The following is a 24,241-nucleotide window of genomic DNA, read 5'->3' as shown; positions in this document are numbered from 1 at the left end:
CTGAAATTCTTTCCTTACAAAACTTTATGTCCTGTTGATTGCTTTTGAACACCGTACTTGAATGAATGCTAATTATTTGTTAAATAACCTTCTTAATTATTTGTTAAATAACTTTCTGTTTACTGTTAGCCGAGAGATGTTACGTTTTAAATGTTTGCTCATCATTGCTGTGAGTTCTTTTGCAGCTTCATCTACTGGTAGTTGGGTTGTATGGGAGTTGAAACAAAAAAGACCCTTTTGCCTGTATGTATTATCTAGCCATCTAGGTAGATTTGTTTGCTGATTAAAATGTGATTTGTTTTTTGTTTTCATTGTCATTGTGATTTTGAATGTTTACAAGAGCACAGTTCTTGATTATTCTTCAATGTTATATTTCTCTGGGATTTATAGAGCTTACATTTTAGTCAAAATCCAATCTCTAAATTTCAAGCCCAAAACTTTCATAGTCTTTTATAATTTCCTTTCAGTATTTCTAGTAGATAGCTATTTTTCATGCCGTATTTTCTTTTTCTGTCTATATTCTGATACATTACTGTTCCTTTTAAAACTCTTTAACATAAGATTTATCTTCTTTTTAAAAAATAAAGTTAATATTTAGTGCCTACATATGATGGGGAAAATAAGGCAGTTTAAAGTCATTCCCATTTTCATATATCAGAAAAAAAGCAGACATCTGGCCTACATTTCCCTCACATTTTATTTTCCTAGATGCTATAGAGTGAGAGAAAAAAATCTTGGCAGATAAATTTGTAGAACTGAAAATCTCAAAGACCAAGAAAGCAGAATGGGAAAGGTAAAGATGACAACTTTACTGAATTGCTATAAGACCTAAAAATGTCATTAATATTTACATTCCCAACCATACTTGAAAACATGCATGTTACCTTATCTATATACAGAGATAAAACCAGTGTTTTCTCCCTAAACATAGCTGCTGACTATAAATTCAGTTGGACTGTGATCTTGTTTGCAAAGTAGCCTTGTTGCTTCAATGATTTCTTATTAAAGGACTCTCAAGACTTACTCTTACTGATATTATGTATTTCATGAAGATTATCAGTCACTGCATACTGGATTTATTGAGGTAATTACTAGATTCATTGTTAGACACACATATGATGTCAGCCTTTTCAATAATGTAATACCTCTCTGTAAATGCACAGATCTCCTCTTGAAATGCATTATTAAAATAATGAACAATTGAAAAGCAAAGTAGTTAGATCTCATTATGACCCAAAAGTAATTTTAATTTGAGTGCAACCACCCTCTAATCTTAACACTGATAGATATTTTCCCTTTAGGAGAAAAATTTAATTTATATGACTCTTTTATTTACAAAAGCCAATAGGAAATAATTAGGAATATCAAATGTTGAGAAAGAAATCTTTAGGGCCTCTTCAGTACATGACTTCATCCAATTTATAAAAGGTTACTCTAACAGTGTGAAAGAATTCATACTGTCAATTCACGAGTGAAGTTATCACTCTCTATTGACTGGTCAAGTTAAGCTCAAAGTTGTTTGGCGTAGATGACTGCTTAATTGATGCTCAGTTATAGAAGAAAAATTAGAAAAGTTATTCATCTAGTCTGCCTTTAGAATAAATAACTAATCTTTAGTTTTCTAAAATGAACATGGCTTGTGTCATCCATATAAAATGTATTTGCAAAGAGAGAACAATTAAATATCTCTTAAATTACTTCTCTCCTTTCAAAGTAAAGCTGCTTTAATGGTAGATGCATTATTTTTCTTATCACTCTTCACTTAAATTGCTGAATTTTAAAAGTGTTGTGTATAAAAACTTAATCCAGTGAAAATGTGACCTGTTTAAGTCTATTTTAATAGAGAAGAAATATTAAGTGAAATATATGGATGAATCATTTCTTTTTAATTCATATTTTTTAAAGATAATTTGATGATAATCATTCTTTGAAGAAATAAATAACGGGATTGTAAGATATAAATGTAAACAGTGGCTTTAGAGTTTCCCTAAGAATAAAACTTTAAAAAGGTCTTGAGATTCCTAAACAAATAAAATTATAAAGTTTTTAAATAAGTAAACTTATTTTAAGAAAAGTAAAATGACTTTCCCAAGATTAACCAGCTAGAGTTGTGACAATAACCATAATTAAAATCTAGTTGTCTATAATCCCAGTTTAAGACTGATGCACTTTCCTCTTCACTTCATTGACTATGCCATAGAATGAGAGGGAAGGCCTTGGGAGATGAGAAGAATAAGGGGAAAGAAAAGGTATTTCACATTCATTGAACGACATTGTCTATGTAATAAGTATGGCATATAATTATTACTGACTCATGCCTGATAAGGTAAGAGATTTCTATTAGTTTCCACCTGGTCTCATGTGAATAATATAATATTAAGAGTATGATTATAGCTAGTTTGTAGTAGCCATCCAGTTTTAGTGAGAGAGTTCACAGTAAAACACAGTCAGGACATCTCAGATATAACTGATTTATGTGTGTTGGAATTTGATAATCTGAGAAAGATCCAGTTTTGCATTGCAGGCATATATATTATATATCTTTTTATTTTATGTATATATATTTTAAATATGTATATTTATATATTTTACCCGCTGGATTTCAAATTCAATTCCAAATTGTTCCATTGACATTTAACGAGATGGGAAGAAATTAAGGAGTGGCATGTGTGTGGAAAGATATTTAAAGGCATGGAGAGAGGCTAGGCATGTTATTCTAATAGAAGAAATCATTAGGTGTGGGAAATAAGATTCATAACCTAATATATCTTTATAAATACTGTTATATTTTCATAATCTTCTCTGGAAGGTTTTAATCATACTGTAACTGTTATTCCTTATATTTATCTCATGTCAATTAGAACTATTTGCTTATTACGTTCAAAGACTGATCTAGTCAATGATCCTCAAACTTTAGCTTGCATCAGAGTCACCTGGGGGTCTTCTTAAAGCACAGATTGCTGCCTACTCCCTTCCCCCCTTAGTTTCTGTGTTTCTGGGGTGGGGCACAAAAATGTATATTTCTATCGGTTTCCCAGTTGATGCTGATGCTGCTGTTTTGGAACCACATTTTGAGACCCATGGATCTAGGGTATGTTTTAAAATCAATCTGTAAACTTGGTTTTCTAGTTGAATTATCATCGATATGAGATAATAAGTATAAATTATCTTACATTAACACATGTATTCTTTCTTTCCTTGCATGCACAGAAACAAGACATTCTTAACCAAGTAAGACATTTTCTTTTCTATTGAAGTCTGTCTTTTCTTCCTTTATTCTGATATGAGCTATGAATTTTTCATCCATATCACTTAGCTATACTTTGTACAAATTAGATTTATATGATATGCAAGATTATCTGTAATACTTATAAGGTTATAATTGATTGATATTTGTTCAAATCAAAGTCTCAAATGGCGGAGCTGATACCTTAATGGAATAAAAAGGATCCAGAGTGTGGGCTTCAGTTTTTGTTTTTTTTTTTAAAGATTTATTTATTTATTTTCCCCCCAAAGCCCCAGTAGATAGTTGTATGTACGTCCCACATACAATCCTTCTAGTTGCTGTATGTGGGACGCGGCCTCAGCATGGCCGGAGAAGCAGTGCGTCGGTGCGTGCCCGGGATCCGAACACGGGCCGCCAGCATCAGAGCGCGCGCACTTAACTGCTAAGCCACAGGGCCGGCCCTGGGCTTCAGTTTTGTAGACTCTTGAATTTAATTTTCTAATTTCACCAAAACATAATCAGGCTATGATAAATAATTTATTTAATGAAAGCCTTAATTTATTAACTTACAATGGGAGGTCTAATAATTGCGTTTAAATGCAATTGATAAGGACTTTTTTTGGTCTACAGGGCTTTTGGAGCCTGTGAGGGAAATATAACTGAAAAGCTGTTGAATTTGCCTTCCTGGGAAAAGAAGTAACCCATCTGTTCCTTAAGCCACTGTCTCCCAGTAAAGTCCATTTTGTAAAGCAATTTTAGGTCCATAGTTCAGTTGAGTGCATAGAATTACAACATGTTTTTGGGTTCTCTAAATGAGTTTTCTATCACACTAGGAATATGTCTTACTAAAATGCATGAGTTGTCTAAAACCATAATATTGTCTCCCTTGGACAGTACTGGATATGTACTTGCAGCTTCTTCTTCGCAAGTTTCTCTATGGTTTCAATGACAACAAGTACTGTAATTTCATCCTCAACATGCCACTGTGCAATTAAGTACATCAGAATGATCTGGACTGACTTAGATACAGATCCTGCATATTACAGTCTCCTAGGATGAGGCATGGCTGAAATGGCAATGCATTGACTGTGATGACCTTACTGTTTTCCTGATCTCATCCCTGATCTTTATGAAAACCTACTAGCTCCCCCAAAGACGGGCTACATGAGCTCTATTAAGAGAGAACTCCTCAGAGGAAATGGTTGCTTTTATGAAGCAGACTTTCGCTATGAAGGGGCATTTGTCGTGAACCTTGTTCAACAAACACACCTTTCTGTACAACCTGCATCTCCACTAAAGGCTGTCTGAAAACTGGTGTCAAAGTTTCTTGGGATCAGCAGAATGAGTTTCTTCCTTCCTTTTCCTTGCTCAGTCTTTGTTCCATAGGCAGTTGTTTAGTAGGCAAGCAATTTTAGTTGCAGAATAGAAAGAACAAGGAGAGCTGAGGGTAGCCAAAGGAAAAAAAGAATGAGGGAATGCGTATTTATTGTTCTATATGTGTTCTTTGTCTGTCAGTGTTTTGTGAGTGTAGGATTTTCTCTTTACATTTCCTGTCAGTAGATGATCCTTGACGCAAAGCTGAGTTACATTTTCATAGCTCCCTGGGCTTCCCTTATCTTTGCACTGGGTACTCTGTACTATAGTTTCTGTTAATGTGTATAACCTTTACATTCAGACAAGTGAGCTGCTTCAATCTTTTCATAAGAAACCCGGGAATTCAAAACCTACATTTTGTAGTGCTGTTGCCTAATATAATATTTTAAATGACTTTAACAAGGATATTGACACTGATATAATTATTAGCAATGATATAAACACCCTTTTATTGTAAGCTATAATTGTCCTTCCAGAACCAAATTCAACCATTCCCATTAAAGAAAGCATCTGGAAAGTATAACAAAAAAAACATTGTCTTAGGAGTCCAACTGAACTGAGTTCAAATCTCACATCTGCCACATATTAGCAGGTCCATGACAAGTTAGTCCATCTCTCCTAGCCTCAGTTTGTCCACCTATAAAATGAAGAGAGTATTGGCCTTATTGAGTTGTTAAAAGGGTTAAATTCTAAAGTATATGTAAAATAATTAGCTCTGTGTTTGACATATAGGTGTTCCATTGATGTTTAGAGGAGGTGGTTGTTGGTCACATTTTAGTGACCAACATTATTTCGTTCAAAAGTCCTGGAATCTGTACCAAAAATGAAAGAGAATATCTGAGATGCACCCCCATCCAATCCTGTAAACATGATTTTCCCAGAGCTTCACTTTTCTCATCTGTAAAGTGAGGAAATATAACTCTGATGTCGTTTCCAACTCTAAATTAATTTCCTTCTACCATGAGGTATGAGTGGAGGACATGACATGTGATTTGCTTCCGTTGCCAAGCCTGGCTGCAATCCAGAAGGCTGTCCTGGTGGTAGAGATATTGCGTCTGTTGTATTTGCTCCACCTCCCACGATTGCATGAATGCCAAGGACAATTAGTTAGCAAGGAATGGAAGTAATATGTTAACCAGTATTTCTGCTTCTTTTCCCTATTACTATCAACACAATTTCAATCATCTTCCTCTTCTTATCAAACCTACAACCGGAACACAGTTTTGAAAACACACCACCCAACTGAGTAATAAAATGCCTACTACAATTCTGTGTTACTAACCTGATATTGGTTATGTATTAATTATTGTTGAAATATATAGTGACTTTCCTTTCAATATTTAGCCTCAGTTTTTATGCCTTGATACTCAGAGAAATTTCTCTAGCATAGAATGGAACCATGTCCGACAATTTGAGAAGATATTTACATAGATACTTATGAGATTAATTAGTTACATCGTATCATAATTAAACAAATCAATTTGAATACCTTCTTGCAGGTTTCTCGTAATTGCACTGAGGATCAAATCTCAACATTTACAAAAAATACACTGTCTTATATCTATGAAAACATTTAGAATTTGAGAATGGATCATCTGCTACATCTTATCCTAAATTGAAAGCTTAGATTAATGATTTGACTGCTTCAAGTGGCTAGATGGTATCTGTCACAGTTGATCTATTTCTCCCTTAACCTTCTAAAATAAACATACAGAAATTTAAAAATAGGTAAATATTTAGTGTACATAAAATACAATTTTACTAATTGCTTCCAATTGCTTTCTCTGCAAATGAGTTTTAAAAAAAAGCTTAAATAATTTGGAAAATAAACAAACTAGTAACTCTCGTTAGTTTAATAACAACCAACTTTGAAAGTGGTATTTAAATACTCTGTGTAGATTGTTTTTTAATTTCTTTCATAATATTTATTAAATAATTTATATAGGACTTAAAAACCAAGTTAGACAAAAAAGTGATGCTGAGATTTTCAGGTGAACATTTTGCACATTTCCAAGGACAAGTAGAATGTGGGTTTGTTTATTGTTTTTGTTTGTGTGTTTTCACCATCAGGAATAGCTTTTTTGAGTAGAAGAGAACTGAAGGATACTAGAGGAAAATAAATCTAAAGATTTGGGTAGAAAGGCTTATAATGTGTAAGGATTTTAAGGTTTTTTTTAGTAAGTAAAGGAAATCAGATTTCCTTAAACATATCAATATATTTAAGATCAACAACCTAAATTTTCTGCTTAGAAAAATACTTCCAAAGGCAATGTGGACAATAGGCTTGAGTAGAAGAGAAGACCAGATATGAAGCAATCCATTCAAGTGATGAAAACTGGGACAGCAATGGGGATTATAATGAAGACTGGGGCAGATTTAGAATACATTTCAGGGCCCGCCCTGTGGCTTAGCGGTTAAGTGTGCGCGCTCTGCTACTGGTGGCCCAGGTTCGGATCCCAGGCACGCACTGACGCACGGCTGCTCCAGCCATGCTGAGGCTGCGTCCCACATACAGCAACTAGAACGATGTGCAGCTATGACATACAACTATCTACTGGGGCTTTGGGGAATAAAAGGAGGATGATTGGCAATAGATGTTAGCTCAGGGCCAGTCTTCCTCAGCAAAAAAAGGAAGATTAGCGTGGATGTTAGCTCAGGGCTGATCTTCTTCACACAAAATAAATAAATAAATAAATAAATAAATAAATAAATAAATAAATAAATAAATAAAATACATTTCAGGCATAAGGTCAATAATAATAGGTTACACTTGGAATATCAAAGGGTGGGAAAAGAGTTACGGTCACCTCAGAGTTTTTAAGATAAGGCAACTGAGTAGATAGTTATACCATTTTCAGGGATATTTTATATCCCTTTTTCTGAAATAGCAAGCTTATTGATAGACTAGTCAATACATTCGATAGTGATAAACCAGTGGCAAAGTGTCTTGTACCATGTGTGAATATCGGAAAATCTGTCTGTAAAATTATACTTTGATTAACTATAAAAGTGTGGACTTTGAAATAAGAAATATTTAGGTCCTTGGTGCTAACTAGAAGCTTTTGACCCTGGGTAATTTACTTAACTTTTCCAAGCCTCAGTTTCCTCATCTGTAAAATAGGAGTGATAGCATCTAATCACTGGGTTATTGTGAGGATTAAAGTGTAGCATACATGGAACCTACTTGGTGCAGTTCCTAGAACGCAGTAACATTTACATAGTGTTACCATTATATGCAACAAACATTTTAATCATATTCCTAATATCTTTCCATTTATGGATAATAGATCATATCACTGACTATAAAGATTAAAAGGAGAGATTGGAGGCTTTAAGGAGTAGTTTGGCATAAAAATATCCACCAATGAGAGATAAGCTTACAGGAGATAAGAAAAGCATTTGGAACAGAAAGGAGCTATTGGATTGCATTTCAAATGCACTTATTGCATGTATAATATGTACTAGATATTGTCTCTGGTTCTGTGGGAGAAACAGAAATGGTCAAGATGATCTTTGCTATGAGAATGTCAAACTAATAAATCTATTTTACAAATTGCTGACACAACACTTTAACTTGAGAAATTCTTAAGCTCTGAAAATACTTAGGGGATTCTCTGACCCAGTTGTAAAATCTCAATCCCTCATTCTTACATGTTGGCTGGATATTTCCTGGTCTTCCACACCTTCCCAACTTGATGTTTCTCCCAATACTAACCCGGGTAGATTTGGGCCTTGATGGATTGAAAAGGACAGAATGTATGAGATAGCATATATTTGAAACCCTTCCAAATTCGTGGTTATTTTGTTAGTATTAGTTTTGTTGATTTGTTTAGTTTTAATCTGCTAAAATATTAAATATATAGCCATACACTATTGTACTTTAAAATAATCTCATTTGAGATTTATTAAGTGAAAGAATATATTCCTTCTGAGAAGCTTTTTGTGTTTATTCTATTTTACAAATTCTTATCATTCCACTTGAATCAATTTTCTTTCTTGCTAGATTGCCTACAAAGAGGTAATTGAGTGAAATTTTGCTATTTTTGCAATTCCAGTGTCCATACCTCAAATAGATAATATAATAGAAGACACTAATGTAATGTACAACATCTACAACGTAAAAGACTTTATACTAAACAGTATGTGATGCAAAGTTGTGTTGGATCTTATAGTCCAGCAGGGAAGAAGATATACTTGTAAATATGCCTGCACACATATCTGCATCAAAAGAACTCCCTTTGGAAATTTTATTTAAAAGTCAACATATAAGTAAGCAATAATTAAAAACTGACATTATTAATGAAAACTATATATACATAATGGTTCAAGAAATCTTGATTGGGTTTTTTTTTCAAGGAGAAAATAACTTTAAAGCATTTATGTGTGTGCTTCAGTAACAGCTCACACCTGTCCTAGTGACAACAGTAAAAAACAAACAAGACAGTGTCATGCTAGATTAAAATGGATTCCAACTGAAGTACAAAATTTAGTTGGATACAGACCTTTGATTACAAAATATACTGAAAATTACGATAAAAATATTTTACTGGGGCTGGCACAGTGGTGTGGCGGTTGGGTGAGCACGCTCCGCTTTGGTGGCCTGGGGTTCGCAGGTTCGGATCCCGGGCGCACTCTGATGTCAAGCCATGCTGTCTCGGCATCCCACGTAAAGTGGAGGAAGATGGGCACGGATGTTAGCCCAGGGCCAATCTTCCTCAGCAAAAAGAGGAAGATTGGCATCAGATGTTAGCTCAGGGCTAGTCTTCCTCACCAAAAAAAAAAATATATATTTTTTGCATAAAATTCTTCCAATCTATTATTTGCATTTCATGATTACTAAAATAACTTGTAGTAGCATTGTTTTTCTTGCCATTTACCATCTTTTACTAAAAAATATACTTCTAATTTTCTCTCTACTTAGTCTTAATAAATGTTAGTCTTAGGTAAAGCTACAGTTAATGGATTACATGCCTCTGAGGTGATAAAAATCTTTTCATTTGCTGAAACTAATTTTAAAAAGTTCCAGATTTTCACCCTTTTCACTCTTTCTTTTTAAAGGAAGTTTCTACATGGCAGCTTTAGGGGACTATCAAGGAGCTCTCTGAAATTTGAAGCAATGAAGAATCAATTGCAGTACAAGATACGCATAAGGAATGAGACATTTAAAAATACACATTTCTCTGAAAGTATTTTAATATCAAAAATGTGTATTTGAGGGGCCAGCCTGGTGGCCTAGCAGTTAAGTTCACGCCCCTCTGCTTTGGTCGCCCAGGGTTCGCAGGTTCAGATCCTGGGCACGGACCGATGCACTGCTTATCAAGCCATGCCGTGGCAGGTGTCCCACATATAAAGTAGAGGAAGATGGGTATGGATGTTAGCCCAGGGCCAATCCTCCTCAGCAAAAAGAGAAGGATTGGCAACAGATGTTAGCTCAGGGCTAATCTTTCTCACACACAAAAAAATGTGTATTTGAAATCTTAGGAAGTTAGCCATGCTGCATGTTAACTTATACACTTTGGCTCAATGGCCTTTATATCAATTTTCAATTTAACGTAATTATTTATTGATATAAATTAGAAAGCAAGATTGAAATGAAAATGATGAAAGAAAACTTCTGGCTAATTTAAGTTATTGCCCACCCTCGTCTGGTCAGAGTTCTTTTGCCCAGTAGCTAACATAGTAATGTACACAGAGTAGGTGCTCGATCAACACTTGTTGATTAATGAATTAAAGTCACTTCTTTGTCCATGATTTTAACTAGTTACTTAATCCATTATAGTTCAATGATTAATTTTTGTCTTTTATAGGTCATTTATTAATTAGCTGTGTATACAAGTTTGTTTAAAAAATGTGAATATTGAATGTAGACTATCTTCTGTCTGGTATAAAGGAGTGTTATTATGATCATATGATCCTGTTAAAATATGTCAGATAGTATGATTTCCTGCTGCAAACTCTCCAATGACCATTCCTCTCACTCCATCTTAAAGCTGTAACTTTTTATTGGTGGTCTAATATCCTACTTGATCTGCCCCAGTCCGCACACCACCAAAGACCATATCTCTGACCTTCTATCCTACTACGCTAGTCCTCCCTCCCTCCTGCTCCAGTCTCCTGCTCCTCCTCACTGGCTCCTATAGAAATTCCTCTAATACAGGAGCGTCTTTACACCTCGGGGCACTCGCACTACCTGTTTTGTCTATCTGGAATGTTCTTTCTCCAAATATGTGCAAAGCTCTCTCCCTCATCTCCTTTAAATATTTATTCAAAGAACAGATTCTCATTTCCTAGTCATCAGATTTAAAACTGCACGTGTCCCCTCCTCCCCAATATGTAAATCTTTTCCTTCTTTATTTTTTCTACAACACTTAATACCATCAGACATTGTACATTTAGCCTATTTATTTTGCTATTTTCTTATTTTCTTCATCAGAAGATAAGCCCCTTGGTGGAAGGATTTTTGCATGTTCCAGTAACATTTTTACCCCAACACTTAGAACAGAGCCCAATAGAGAGTGGGTGTACAATGAACATTTGCTGAATATGAGAAAATCTCCACCCTTAACAGCCAAAATAAATTAATGACAGAGTGATGACATTTATTTTCATTCACTTTGAATCTACTTGGATGAACGCTAGTGTTATTTCTTTAGTATTAGTAGGGATTTAAAACCAAAGGATCCAGATGGTCAGATATAAGAATGAAAGGCGTACAGAAATGTGATTTGAATTTGTGCCAATTTGGCAGCAACCTCTGAGCAGCTCCTTCAGTCTATATTCTTTACAGATTCTCTATGTTATCTCCCTAAATAGTCTGCTGGCTGCTCCTTATGGAAAAAAGAAAATGATAAAGCAGTTTTCAAAATTTTAAACATTCTTTGGTGTGTGTGTCTGTTTGAGCTTACAACCAATTTGATTTTGGAACACTCACTCAATTAAGTCCTACCCAACTTTTTTCATTAGTGTTTTCATTGATATACATACAAATGATCCACTCTGTTTAAAGATCACAATCTTCAAAAACCAATTCTAATGCTGCTACGTGACAGCAGTAGAAAATAAGATACCTAAAATTTGGAAATGTTCTGCTAAATCATGAGATATGGAAAATGTAAATATTGAGGGCACTATCCACTTATAGAAATGTTTGATATTTTGGACAACATAAGATTTTAGAAGAGATTTGAAAATCTTTTAAAAAAGAAAAGAGGAGTTGGATTAACCAAGAAAGGTGTTGAAGAATAATTCCTCAATGAATTGGAAGCACTGAAGCAGCTAATTTTTGGCGTAAAAGAAATTTGGGTTTTGCAGCATTGTAAGCTGCATGTAATGACAGGAAATGTAAGAGAAAGGAATTTTGCTCCCACTAAAGAAGTTGGAGAAAGAAATTTAGATCATCAGTAAAATTTCAGTAATAAATAGGATGACATCATCTCGTAGAAATCATTTGAGAACTGAGGAAATTTTTATTTCATTTTTATGTCTGTAACAGGCTTTTATTTTTTAAAGTAAGATAATTTGTTTTTAAATGCTTGCTTTCTGAAAGCAGTAATTTGCCAATGTTGCCTGAAACAGAACAATTATAGCAAAATATCTAAGACACAAAAAACTGCTGGTTTGATTTGCGAAGATGCAGTGAACTTTCCAATTTTCTGGACCAATTAGGAGAAGAGCAAATTAAGATAATAAAAAGTCCATCTAACCTCAAGCCAGTGCTTCTTTTTATTTTATGATTTTATTTATTTTACATACTGTGTGCCCAAGGATACGTTAAGTCCATTTCATCAATTTATTATTCCATTTAGGCCACAACTCTGAAAGGTTGATCTTATATGGATGAAGTTAAGGCTTGGAGCTGTCAGAGAATAAAACTAAGCTGTTTTTTGCTTGCTGAGCAAGGGAGAGATGCAATACTCGAGAACATTCAGAAAGTTTTTCTGAAAACTCAAAAAAAAAGAAGGACCAATAGTAACGCATTCCTTATTAAATTGGATGCCATACATTACAGTTCATTTTTTCCTTTTGATTGGCTATTTTTCTGGTTTTCGTCATTAAATCACAAGCGCCAATTTCAAGGAGGTTCTATGTGGGTTATGTAAGGCTCTATAAAGAGCACACGCTTGAGATGTGGCAGGTTGTTTCCTTAAAAGAGCAGATAAATTCTTTGCCCCAAATCACTCAAATGGCAAGTTGGAGGTATTGGAATATGAAACAAAATTGTTTTATTCTGAAGTCCTTGTTTTTTGGTTGATTGTTGTTTTCCTGTGTTACCACGTTAAACTCTTGGCTTATAATAATTTTGTTTGAAAATATAATCTTGGGGCCTGCCCAGTGGCGCAAGCGGTTAAATGCGCGCGCTCCGCTGCGGCGGCCCAGGGTTCACGTTTCGGATCCCGGGTGCACACTGTCACACCGCTTGTTAAGCCATGCTGTGGCAGCATCCCATATAAAGTAGAGGAAGATGGGCACGGATGTTAGCCCAGGGCCAGTCTTCCACAGCAAAAAAGAGGAGGATTGGCATCTGATGTTAGCTCAGGGCTGGTCTTCCTCACACACACACACACACACACACACAAAATATATATATATATATATATAATCTTATTCCAAAAGAAGAGCCAGAGAACAACTTTCAGCAATTCTAGTCCTTTGTAAACATTTTATTACCAGCTTTCTCAAAAAAAAAAATAAAATAAGATAACCAAAAAGAATGAACCATGTAATAACTTTTGTTTTTTGTTATTTTTGTTCATATGCATTTGTTAAATGCATAAGAAAACATTTAAGTTAATGTGGTTTTGAGGTTTATTCTTCAAATACTGTTTGGAATTCCCCTATCAAACCGAGAGGTAGGTATTACTATTCTCATTGATAGGTGAAGAATTTGAGGCACAGAGAGTTTAATAAATTGCCCACCTTCACACAGCTAGAAAGTGTTGGATCTGAGATTTGATCCAGGTAGTCTGACTTCAAAACCATGCTCCTATCATCTGTTATGTGGCCAAATACAACACTAACTACAAAAGGCTTAGGGTACAGAAGGAAGAGTAGCTATAAATAACCTTGCTTCTAACCACAATGCCTGTAAATATGTTCATCACACAAACTTCCTACAACTTAGACATAAAATTAACTCCTGGTTCCCCATGGGTCTTCATACATGTTGAGGACTATCTATCGATATTGGTCACTCATCCAACCGAGTGTGGATTACCTCTCTTTAGATAGGCCATTTCTAAAGACTCTAATTAGTAAGAATTGATGTTCCTGCTCAAGAAGAGTTATTTGGATGGAGTGGTCTGGCTATTGGCCTCATCTATATATTTTGAAACCTTGGCTTCATCCATTGTGGCAAATTGCTTTTTGAAAGTACATCTGCTACCTGAGGCTATTGTTTATATTTTTGTATTCAAAGTTTTTAGTTATGTGGTTCAGTTCACTAGTAGAATCTACAATATTCTCTGGTGATGGTGACTTATTAAATAGGGAAGAAAATGATGTCTTTTTGCTACTACCAATGTAAATGTCTGAAGTGCCCTTCTGAGAATGAATAAGTAAAGCAAGACTAAACTAAAATGTCAGATTAAGGTGTAGGCAGAGTCTTGGAACCATTAGTAAACAAAGTGAAGTTTTTGGTTTTGTTTTTTATTGGCTTGAGATATTAGGTACAAAAGCATACACAGTACATATACTTCATTGGCACATGATCTAATCTACAGAAATATGCTTTCTCTCATGATATCCCTGTATATCATATTCCATTTTAAGTTTATTCAAAATAATGCAATAATAAAATTGGTCATTCTCTACCACCATACCCTAATGTTATTATATAGGAAAAATAGACTTTATCTATCCAAAGTAGCAGCTTAAGAAATTAACTTTATTCTCATTGGCCAGGAGTTTGAACGAAATAAAGAGCACCAGTCTGCCAAATTTCATTTTTGCCCTATTTTCAGTTTCATCTCAGTTATATTAAACTGGGTAAGAAAAAAAAATACCCTTCAAGGGCTTCCTATGAGGACATCATCCTTGTACTCTCTTGATCTGGGAAGATGTGGCTTTACTCCAGCTTTCTCTCGGTAGGTCTCCTAGTCTCTTCAAATGGCCTACTGGATAGGACCCGACACAACACTATTGGCCTTTTCTTCCATGTGGTCTACGTCTATTTCCCAGGAAACGTTTATGCATTGTCATCCTTGCAGTTATAGGGAGTATTGGCCAAGCCCAATACAGTCCATTTTACTTGCCCTTGCCCCAAAGCACCTGCACACTTGTCCTCAATTTCCCAGGCAAGAGTCAGATCCTGACCTACTGTCCTCATCTCCTTGGAGAAAGCAAACTCTCGGGTGGCTCCTGTGACATCGCCTCATGAACTTGAGGCTAGAAAGTGGCTTCCATTGTCATTTTCCCAAGTGAACATCATGGAGACTCTCAATGCAACAATGGTATCTCCAAATAAATGTCTACTCTTTTATAATCATGCAGTGAGTAAGGGTGGACAAGGATCTTGAAATAGGTTTCTTTGAAAGCCTGCATAGGAAGTTTTAGATTTTCACTTGAGAATTTTTTATCAATTGATCTTGGTGTTAGAGTGAAACTTTAATGTTAACCACTTTTTCCAATCGTTGAAAACAATATTCACTATTAAAGACAAGGGAAAGAGATGAGAGAAATTCCCTTCTTTCAGAGTGTCCATGACTCTGCATTGGCATGTTCATGTTAATTGCCTGATTTAATCATTATAACGACTCTGTGGGATTGAGAATATCATTCCCAGTTTACAGAGGAGGAAACTAAATTTCAAAGAGTAAACTTTTAAAGTCATACAGCTACTGTGGAAATGGAAATGTCTGACTGGAAAGCTCCTGCTTTTCCTGCTACAGTGCTGCAGGTAAGACGTAATGTATCTAATCACCAATGTTAGCCCACGACTGCCGGATCTATTTCTCAAATAGTTACTTTCCTTTTGTAGACTTGGATATAAAAATGTTTGAGGTCATTTCTACTACTAATGATTTTGAACACAGCACAAAATCTTAACATTGGCCAAGTCTTAAAATATATGTTTAAAATTTTTTTTTCAGACAATAGATTTTGAAGGTTTCAAGCTATTTATGAAGACATTCCTGGAAGCCGAGCTTCCCGATGATTTCACAGCACACCTTTTCATGTCATTTAGCAACAAGTTTCCTCATTCTAGTCCAATGGTAAAAAGTAAGCCTGCTCTCCTTTCAGGTGGTAAGTTTCATTATTTACTTTAAAAATTTATATATAGTATAAACTTCAAAGGGAAAATCAGTATCAAATTCTCTACAAGAGAAGAGATGATTTGCTTAAAAATTCCTTTTGTTTATACTTTCATACTAAGATTGTGCAAAGTATTTAAATGTCTCCAATATAATAATAGCTAAACATTAAAGAAAATACACTGTGTCATTATCCATCACTTGTCACTCGTTGTCTTAGAATTCTATGCGTAAGTAATAATTTTAAGAGATACTTCCATCAAGTATGGAAAAGTGCTCTTTAAATGACTGGATAATGTATATACAAAAATGTAGTCACAAAGCATTTACATCTAGAAAACATAATGTTTAATATCAATTCTACAGATTACCAATATCCTTTCATTTCACATTTTTAGATTTGTAAGCCTGGAACAGAGTTTTGGCTTTTCTCTTAGCTATTTGATTAAATTTTTGTCACCATAGAGATGATTGGTTCTCTCATTAGTGTAGCTTTTTTAGAGATGTCTAATACATTAATATCTGTTGCTAATTGTATCAGTCTCTATCCAGTTAGGAAAACAGAAATCTCACTATATTACTCTAGAGAATGTGAAATAGGAAATTGGTTAAACAGTGTTTGAGAGTTGAAAAAGCAAAGGTGAACACTGAGATAACGCAGAGATAGAGCCACAGGAAGCATATGCCGCCTCTAAGCTGAAAGAATCAAAACCCAGATGCTTGGAGGAAGGACCTCTTGGAGCTGAGATGCAGAGTTCTGAGGGGAGGGTGTTACCTGGCAGATCTCACCTTTGGACTTCTGTGGAGGGGATACTTCCTGGCTGGCTTTGGTAGCGCAGGAGCTCAAGGAGGGGCCTGCAGCCCTATCTAAGTCAGAGCTCTTAGGAGCATCACCATGGTCTGTGCAGGATCATGGTCTGTGCCTTTTTCGGTGTAGAAATAAGCTGGAGACTGGAGCCTATTGCTACTGGAAACTTGTGCTGCAAGGGTGAAATGCTGAAAAGATCTAACAGGAGGTGCCGGTAGACTAGCAGGAACCAGCCCTTCTCCTTCCTTCTCATGTCTCTTTAGCGCCGCCTGTGAACCGGACAGGTTTCCAGCTGACAATGGAGAAACATAGTCTACAGCAGCGTTTCTCAAACTCTTTGATCTCAGGACTCCTTTCGGCCCTTAAAAATTATTGAGGACCTCAAAGAGTTTTTGTTTTTGTGGGTGATAGGTATTGCTATTTACCATATTAAAGATGAGAGCTAAAAATAACGATGATCAGCTTATTACATGTTAACAAAAATAACAAACCTTTTTGAAAAATGACTATTTTCAAAAAAAAACTAGTGAGAAGGGTGTCATTGTTTTACGTTGTTACAAACGTCTTTAACATCGGGCTTCATAGAAGATAGCTGAATAACCATATCTGCTTCCATGTTGCCTTATCATATGTCATGTAGCCTCTTGAAAACTCCACTGTATACTCATGAAAGAATGAGAGCAAAAAAAAGCTAATGATATCTCAGAATCATCAGTGAAATCATTTTGACCTTACAAATCCCCCGAATGGGACCTACAGATCCCAGGGGAGCCACTGGTCTAGAGACTTCTAGCCCTAGCACCACAAAGTAGAATATCAAAGTGTGGGTAAAGAGATGAGAAGTTTAGTAACCGTCACTCTAATAAATAAAAATTTTAATACATGTAGCTAAGAAATAGGTGGTTGAGCCATAAACAAAACTTGGGCAATCTCATGGAGAGACCACACTATTAATAAGCTTTATGTAGTGCTGCTCTCCCTTCTGTTAACGAAGTAACATATTTTTCCTAAAGCAATCACATGTTGGTCCAAGCTTTTTTAAAACAAGTGTATACCTTCCACATGATATATTTTGATCTCTTCAAAATATATAACTGCTAATATGTTTATCATAATCTTTACCCATAAAATATTTTTAGTTCCTTAAATAATTCCCCTTATGTCATGAATTGAGAGGACCCGCCATACTTGCTGTTTTTCTCTGAAAGAGTTCCATTTGGTCTGTCCTTAAAGTGTCATATTAGAGTTTACGTGTGTTCTGGGCTGAATATTTTAAAATGAGACAATTCCTTATTTTGATCTAGAAATTAAAACTTCCCTGTTCACCATTTCATGCTATAAAATAACATAGTGTCCCTTATTTAATTGTGCATGAAGCAGTACTGCCCTTGGGTTTTGAGGAAGAAGAAGGGACAACACTTTTTGATGTATTGTCTGTCTGAAAAATTGTGTCAGACTTGGAGAAAAGAGAAGCATTCTAATTACTTAGGTAGTTTTGTGAGAAATTCAAATCTCAAACCCTCTTTTCTTCAAATAGCATATAGTAAGTACTACATAAAAGACGCCAAATTTACAAGAAGTAGAAATCAAATTAAGTTTCAAAATGGAAAAGAAATAAGGAATAACAGCTTGTACTTCATTTGGGACAATCACATATTCTGTACAAATCTACTTGAAAGGAATTATAAGATGGCTATGTAACAACCCTCATGCACCAATAATAAGTTAAACTGTGATTCCTTTTCAAAGCTTGGCCTCCACCTTTTAAAACATTAGGGCATAGTGTCCTTTGTAGGACTGTTTCTAACCCTATATCCTTTTCAGACTTTCCTTTGATAGTTTTTTGCTTTTTTTTTTCTGGAGAATAAGGAACCCTAGACAACAAGAAAATTTTTAAGGACTTGGAGTAGCCTTGACTCAGAAACTGAAAAATAAATGTATTTTATTTCCGGAAAGTTGCTTTGCAATAATCTAAGTTATCTACACAAGATGTATTTGTGGTTGAAAAATCACATTTTGAAAAAATGTGAAAATTGAAAAAAGAGAAAAAGCTATTTGAATAGAGAGGTGCTATAATCTGCTTTGCTTATCTCCTCTTAGAGTTCACCAAATTTCATTACCACAATACCATCAGGAATATGATAGCTATTCTTGACTCTGTGTATCAGCTGAACAATGAGGGCTTCTCAATAAAAACCAAAATTAAAATGAAAAAACTCTTATTCTTTTTAATGAACGATAATCAAGTATAGGAGATATGGTAAAAGTAAAAATTTAGTTTTTATATAATAAAAATTTTTAAAATAGTTATAAATAGGTATAAAGGGTGTATATGTGTGTGTTGTGTAGTTATGTTTTGTTGAACCTGTAATACCTAATGATCCATCTGGCATTTCATGTAGTGGATGATTTATTGTTTGGAACATTTCATTGCAATATAAGTGACTCTTACTACCTATTTAAATATAAGATGATTATTTCTACTGTTCTCAATTGGACTTTTGATTTTTGAAGATATCCCTAATGCGCTATCTCTCATAACCTCTTCTGCTTCACTGTAAATGCCAGGTACCTAATCCCTTATCTCTTTGCCAATCCAATGACCAACTTCTGATTTTACCTTCATCACTAGAATCCATCACTTGAACTACTCTCTTTACAGATTTGTTCAATCATTTGGAACCTTTCTTTTTTGCAAGTGGCTCACAAACTTTCAACCATGAATCAATATTATGATCTCATATTTCAGTCCCTACAACTTGAACCCTTAGCATAACCAAAGAGAAATTTCGTAAATACACAGATTGCTGCCACTACAAATTCCTAACACTCAGTATTAGTTTAGTCTTAACACCTCTTCAGCTTTTTAAAAAATCTATCATAAAAAAGTATTTATTCTTCCTGCTGTCTCCTAGATTAGTTAGGTTAAACTTTCCAAAACCTCTTCAGTTTACTCAAATCTTTCCCCTCTTTCTCAACAGATGACGTTTTTTCATATCATGCAAAAAAATAGACACTGTCTAATATAAAATGTCTCAATTATCCCACACATAATCCAGAACTGTTTATTCAGCTCACAGAGAATGTATATTAACTATACTCCAGATGGAGCTCTTCATCTGGGTGTCCCATAAGGAATCAAACTAAATGTGTCTAAAAGTCAAATAATTATATTCTACCCAAACCTGTTTCTATTGCTATCTACTCTCTGGGTGAATGGAACCTATGTATCTATCAATTTCCCAACCCTAAAATCTTGGACTCTTTCTACCCTTTACTGCCTCACCCGCCATGTTTGGTTAATCACAAAATGCTCTCTATTACTCATTATAACTTCTTCTCAAACATTCTGCCAGTGTCCATTTGATTCAGCGTTGTTTGTGTCATAGACTATCAGTTAGCATGGCTGACTTCCCATCTCCAAAATGTTCTTTTTAACACAGAACCCTGATTGTATTACTTCTGAGTTTCCAAGTTTCAGGTCTTCACTATCACCTTGTAGAATGTTTTTTAAACTTTTGTTTTCCAAGTAAACTGAAATCCCTGATATTTAAAACTGATTAAAGCAGAGTTGCTTTGGTGGAGGGAGGAGATGTGGAGAGAGATGAGTACAGGGAGTCCTAATCACTCTGCCTTCTCCCCACCTTTTGAGAGACTCCCTCCTGAAGTGCCCTTAACGAGACTCCAGGGCCTGGGCAATGCAGTTAAGAAGACGATAAAATCTGAGTTCCATAGCATTAAGCACAACACTATGCAGCCTATAGAGTCTGCCCACAGTCTTAATTCTCTCTGTCTCCTTGCTTCATGCACCCCAGACCCTTTTTATATCCAACTGTTTGCTGTGACCTAAACCTGCTCTGCTTACTCAGGACTCTGTGCTGTCCTACATGATATTTCCGCTGCCCTTATCTCACAGCAAAACTCAACTCCTTCAAGCCTCAGCTAACGCTTCACTCTAATTCAATAGCACGTGCTGTGTTTCATGCTAGGAATGCAATGATCAATAAGATGGGATACCTAGAGCGTGCAACTGGGAAGCAACCCTGGCACCCTTGTAAAAGCCACACCATCATCAGCTTCTTGTAGAATGGCTCGTGAATCCTGCTTTTCCCAACTCCCATCTATGCCAACTTTGCACAGAAACTCCAGGAATTAACTACCTTCAGCTAAGTTATCTTTATTTTTGTACAGGATAACAATTAACAGCAATTATTAGTAAACTGTTACTCTAAAAATATAGTAATTGAAAGAGAATGTAATATGATCTATTAACTGGTTCAGACACTCATAATATATATTTCTGTTGGCTCCACAATGTCCAAAACATTGACTCTGTAGTAGTAAATGTCTGTTATTAGCCATAGGTCAGTGTAAGAGTTTTTGCTATTTCTTATTAATTATTTTATAGGGCAAGAAAGGAAGATTTTCCTAGCGCCCTTAAATTAGATTCTGTAGTAAATTGACCAGTTTTGCCATTTAATTATTCATTTTATTAATTCGTTAATTCATGCATCCAACCATCTGTTTATTTAAACACATTATGTGCCATGAATTCCACAGGAAAGCTGAGGGTCCTTTAGAGCCAAGCAGAAAGAAAGACAATTAGGTGATCAATTATATTCCAATAAAATAAATGCTGTGATCTATTTATCAGGATCATCTGACTGAGATTTTAACCGTAAATTGAAATTATCCAGGTTAAGTAGCGGGTGGGAGTGGGCAGGTACGGGTGGAAGAGAATGGGAAGGGAGTTCCAGGAAGAGAAAGCAACATGTACATTTCTATTCAGATATAAAAAACATGTCCTATCAAAGGACAGTACACAAACTGTAAGACATACGATATTTATTCATTTAAAAATATTTATTGGTCATTTACAGTGTGCCACATTCTATTCAAATTGCTGGGGTTACATTAGTGACCAAAACAGAGCTATGCCCCCCGTAGCCTGCCAAAAAAAGTACTTGTGGTATAACTCTGTAGTGGGGAAAGACTAATAAATAAGTAAAAATGTACATAGCATGTCAGATGGTAATGAGTGTTATTGGCAAAAATGAACCAGACAGAAAGTGCAGGTCAAGGCTGAGGATGACTGGGAGTCCTGGGCTTCTCATGACTGACTGAAACTGGGATAAGGGTCATAAGGAGATCATTTTTGATGGTCCCAGAGCAGATCATAGTCATGACCTTGGAAGGACAGGGCACAGCCTCGAGGTGGGGTTGGGGGAGGAGTCTTGGTAGGATCAGAGTCATGATGGCCTGAGGAGGTTGGAGGAAGGTAGACTTATTGGCAGCGCTGAGAGATCTGGGTCTATGCCTTGACTCATTTGGGCTGGGCCGGGTGAACTGACTGGAGGAGAACGGCTGGAGCAAAGAGGCGGGAGAGGTAGCCAAGGCCACATGGTGAAGAGTTTTGTCTGTCATGCTAAGTTTTGGATTTTATCCAGAAGAAATTGGAGAGCCATTATAAGATTTAAGCCAGAAAATACTCATACTGACAGTGATGTGGAAGCTATCATGAAGGGGAATGAGGCTGACGGTATAAAAGGGTCCAAAAGATATTTAAGATGGAGAATAATAACAACTATCTCTGACAAAGTTAGGATATTTTATCTTTGGTCCCCTCTCACTGCCCATCTGATGTGGCAATGGTTAACTGATTTGTGCTGTTGAGTCACAATATCAGTAGTAGTATTTAGCTCTTTTCATGTTTTCTATACAACTGGAGAGTTATACCACAAGCACTATTTTTAGGCAGAAAAAGGAGAAGCAGTTCCTTTTTGTCCATGAGGAAGTTAATCAATTAAGAACAGAAAATTGTACAATGAAAATGAAGTATTTAAACCTTTGGGAAAACTTGTTCTTTTGCCAAATGACCTTACTGAATGTTCTTGCCAGAAGACACACTTCATTAATTGTGCTGAGAAGAAACTATTACTCTTATCAGGACTGTCTTGAGGATATTAAAAATATGCATGTGTGTGTATATGTGTATTTTTTTTTACTGTAGGCAGCTTTATAGGTCTTTTGTGTCTAATAAGCTATTTCAGTTTCCCCCATGCAAGAAAGGGCACACAAGTTCCTGAAAAACACAAACTAAACAGAGTACAAGGCTTATGTGACTATGAGATAGGGATATTCTTGGCATATAGTAAGCATTTAAAATATATTTGTACATTTATTAATCTTGATATACTTTTACTATTGATAATAATGATTATAGTCTGTACAGCTTATATATCTAAATACAAATACTCTAGAACTGAAGATAGAAGAATTTCTATCCATTGGCTAATTAACATTTATTTATATCAACCATTACATTTCTTATGCCACTATGTTACCAAATTCACACTTCTAATTATTATTAGTAGTAGTAGTAATCCACAAATTATTTTACTCCAATAAATCTTTTATCCTGAAAATGCTTCAGGGAAACTGGAGAAAAACCCACAACTTCAAAGTTCCATTTATGATAATTACTGTCAGTAAAGGAAAAATTTCCTCTAAATCTCCCCTTTAATTATTAAATGGTTTTGAATATATTGGACTTGATTATTCAGATTTGTTTATTCTTCTATCTGAATATTCTAAGTAAAATTTTGGTCTTCAAAGATTCCATTTTTACTATTAAATTTATTCACTCAGGATAAAGGGGTTTTTGTATTTTCAGTTACATCTTATTAACTGCATATTAAATGATAGTGTTATCTTAAGATTATTGCACTGTCATGTTCACAAATATTTATTTACAACTTTTGGGATTCTAATAAAGGCAAATGTGATGTTTAGTACTTTGCAGAGTTCCCAATCAACCATAACATTATATAATTTGTGATATGCCCCCAAAATACCTAGTAATAGCTAGAACATATTCAATGGTATTGAGCGTTTTGTTTTGATCCACTGGAATGAAAGCCCTATGAAAATGGGATTTTTCATCTGCTTTGTTCATTGCTTTATCCCCAATGCCTAGAACGTAGTTTTACATGAATCATTAAAGGTCCTTAAAATTTATTTGGATTTATGTTTATAAAGGGCAGGCTAATTGTATATCTATTGGAGAACACAGATAAGCGAAAAGAAAAATCAATCGTAATCTATTTCCCTATAAGAAAATGTGTTGATACGTGCAAAAGCACATGTACACACACTTCTCACAAACATGTATTATAATGGATGGCTCAAGGAATGGTCTGAGTGGAAGAGGAAAATTTAGAGTTCTCCACCATGGCTAAGATTTCTAATTTTCTTCCAAAGCCTTATGAAATAATCAATGTATGCACTCTTAAGAGTCTTGAAAACCAGACTCTTAAAACAAAAGGTCATTTATTGAGAGGCAGGAGACAGATTCCTCTGATTTATTTTTCTCTCTCTAGCCCCACAGAATTACACTTAAAGCATAAAATCCCAATTCAGGCTGCTTTTTGAATTGTGGCTACACTACTTGTCTTTGCCTCTGTTTTCTCGAATGTAAAATGGAGATAATAAGTGCATCTATCTTACTGGGCATTGTGGGACTCAAAACATAATGTATGAGGTACATTATAAGTGTTCAGTGAATGCCAGCTATTACAATTATTC

The 24,241-nt window shown here is 35.2% G+C and overlaps 1 protein-coding gene across 7 annotated transcripts in view; it reads left to right on the top strand.

Moving 5' to 3' along the window:
• Nucleotides 1–24,241, top strand: part of DGKB (diacylglycerol kinase beta) — a 700,672-nt gene that overhangs the window by 143,701 nt on the left and 532,730 nt on the right. For all 7 annotated transcript variants that reach the window (XM_087426742.1, XM_087426849.1, XM_087426797.1 and 4 more), the window contains one exon: nt 15,688–15,841. In XM_087426742.1, the coding sequence (XP_087282868.1) occupies nt 15,688–15,841 (154 nt within the window). The remainder of the gene's footprint in view (nt 1–15,687; nt 15,842–24,241) is intronic.

This window comes from Ceratotherium simum, chromosome 1 (assembly GCF_057802395.1).
Source record: "Ceratotherium simum simum isolate JZ-2026a chromosome 1, ASM5780239v1, whole genome shotgun sequence".
NCBI classification, from domain to species: Eukaryota; Metazoa; Chordata; class Mammalia; order Perissodactyla; family Rhinocerotidae; genus Ceratotherium; species Ceratotherium simum.
Note: the sequence above shows the minus strand (reverse complement) of the source record. Positions and strands in the feature narration are given on the sequence as shown.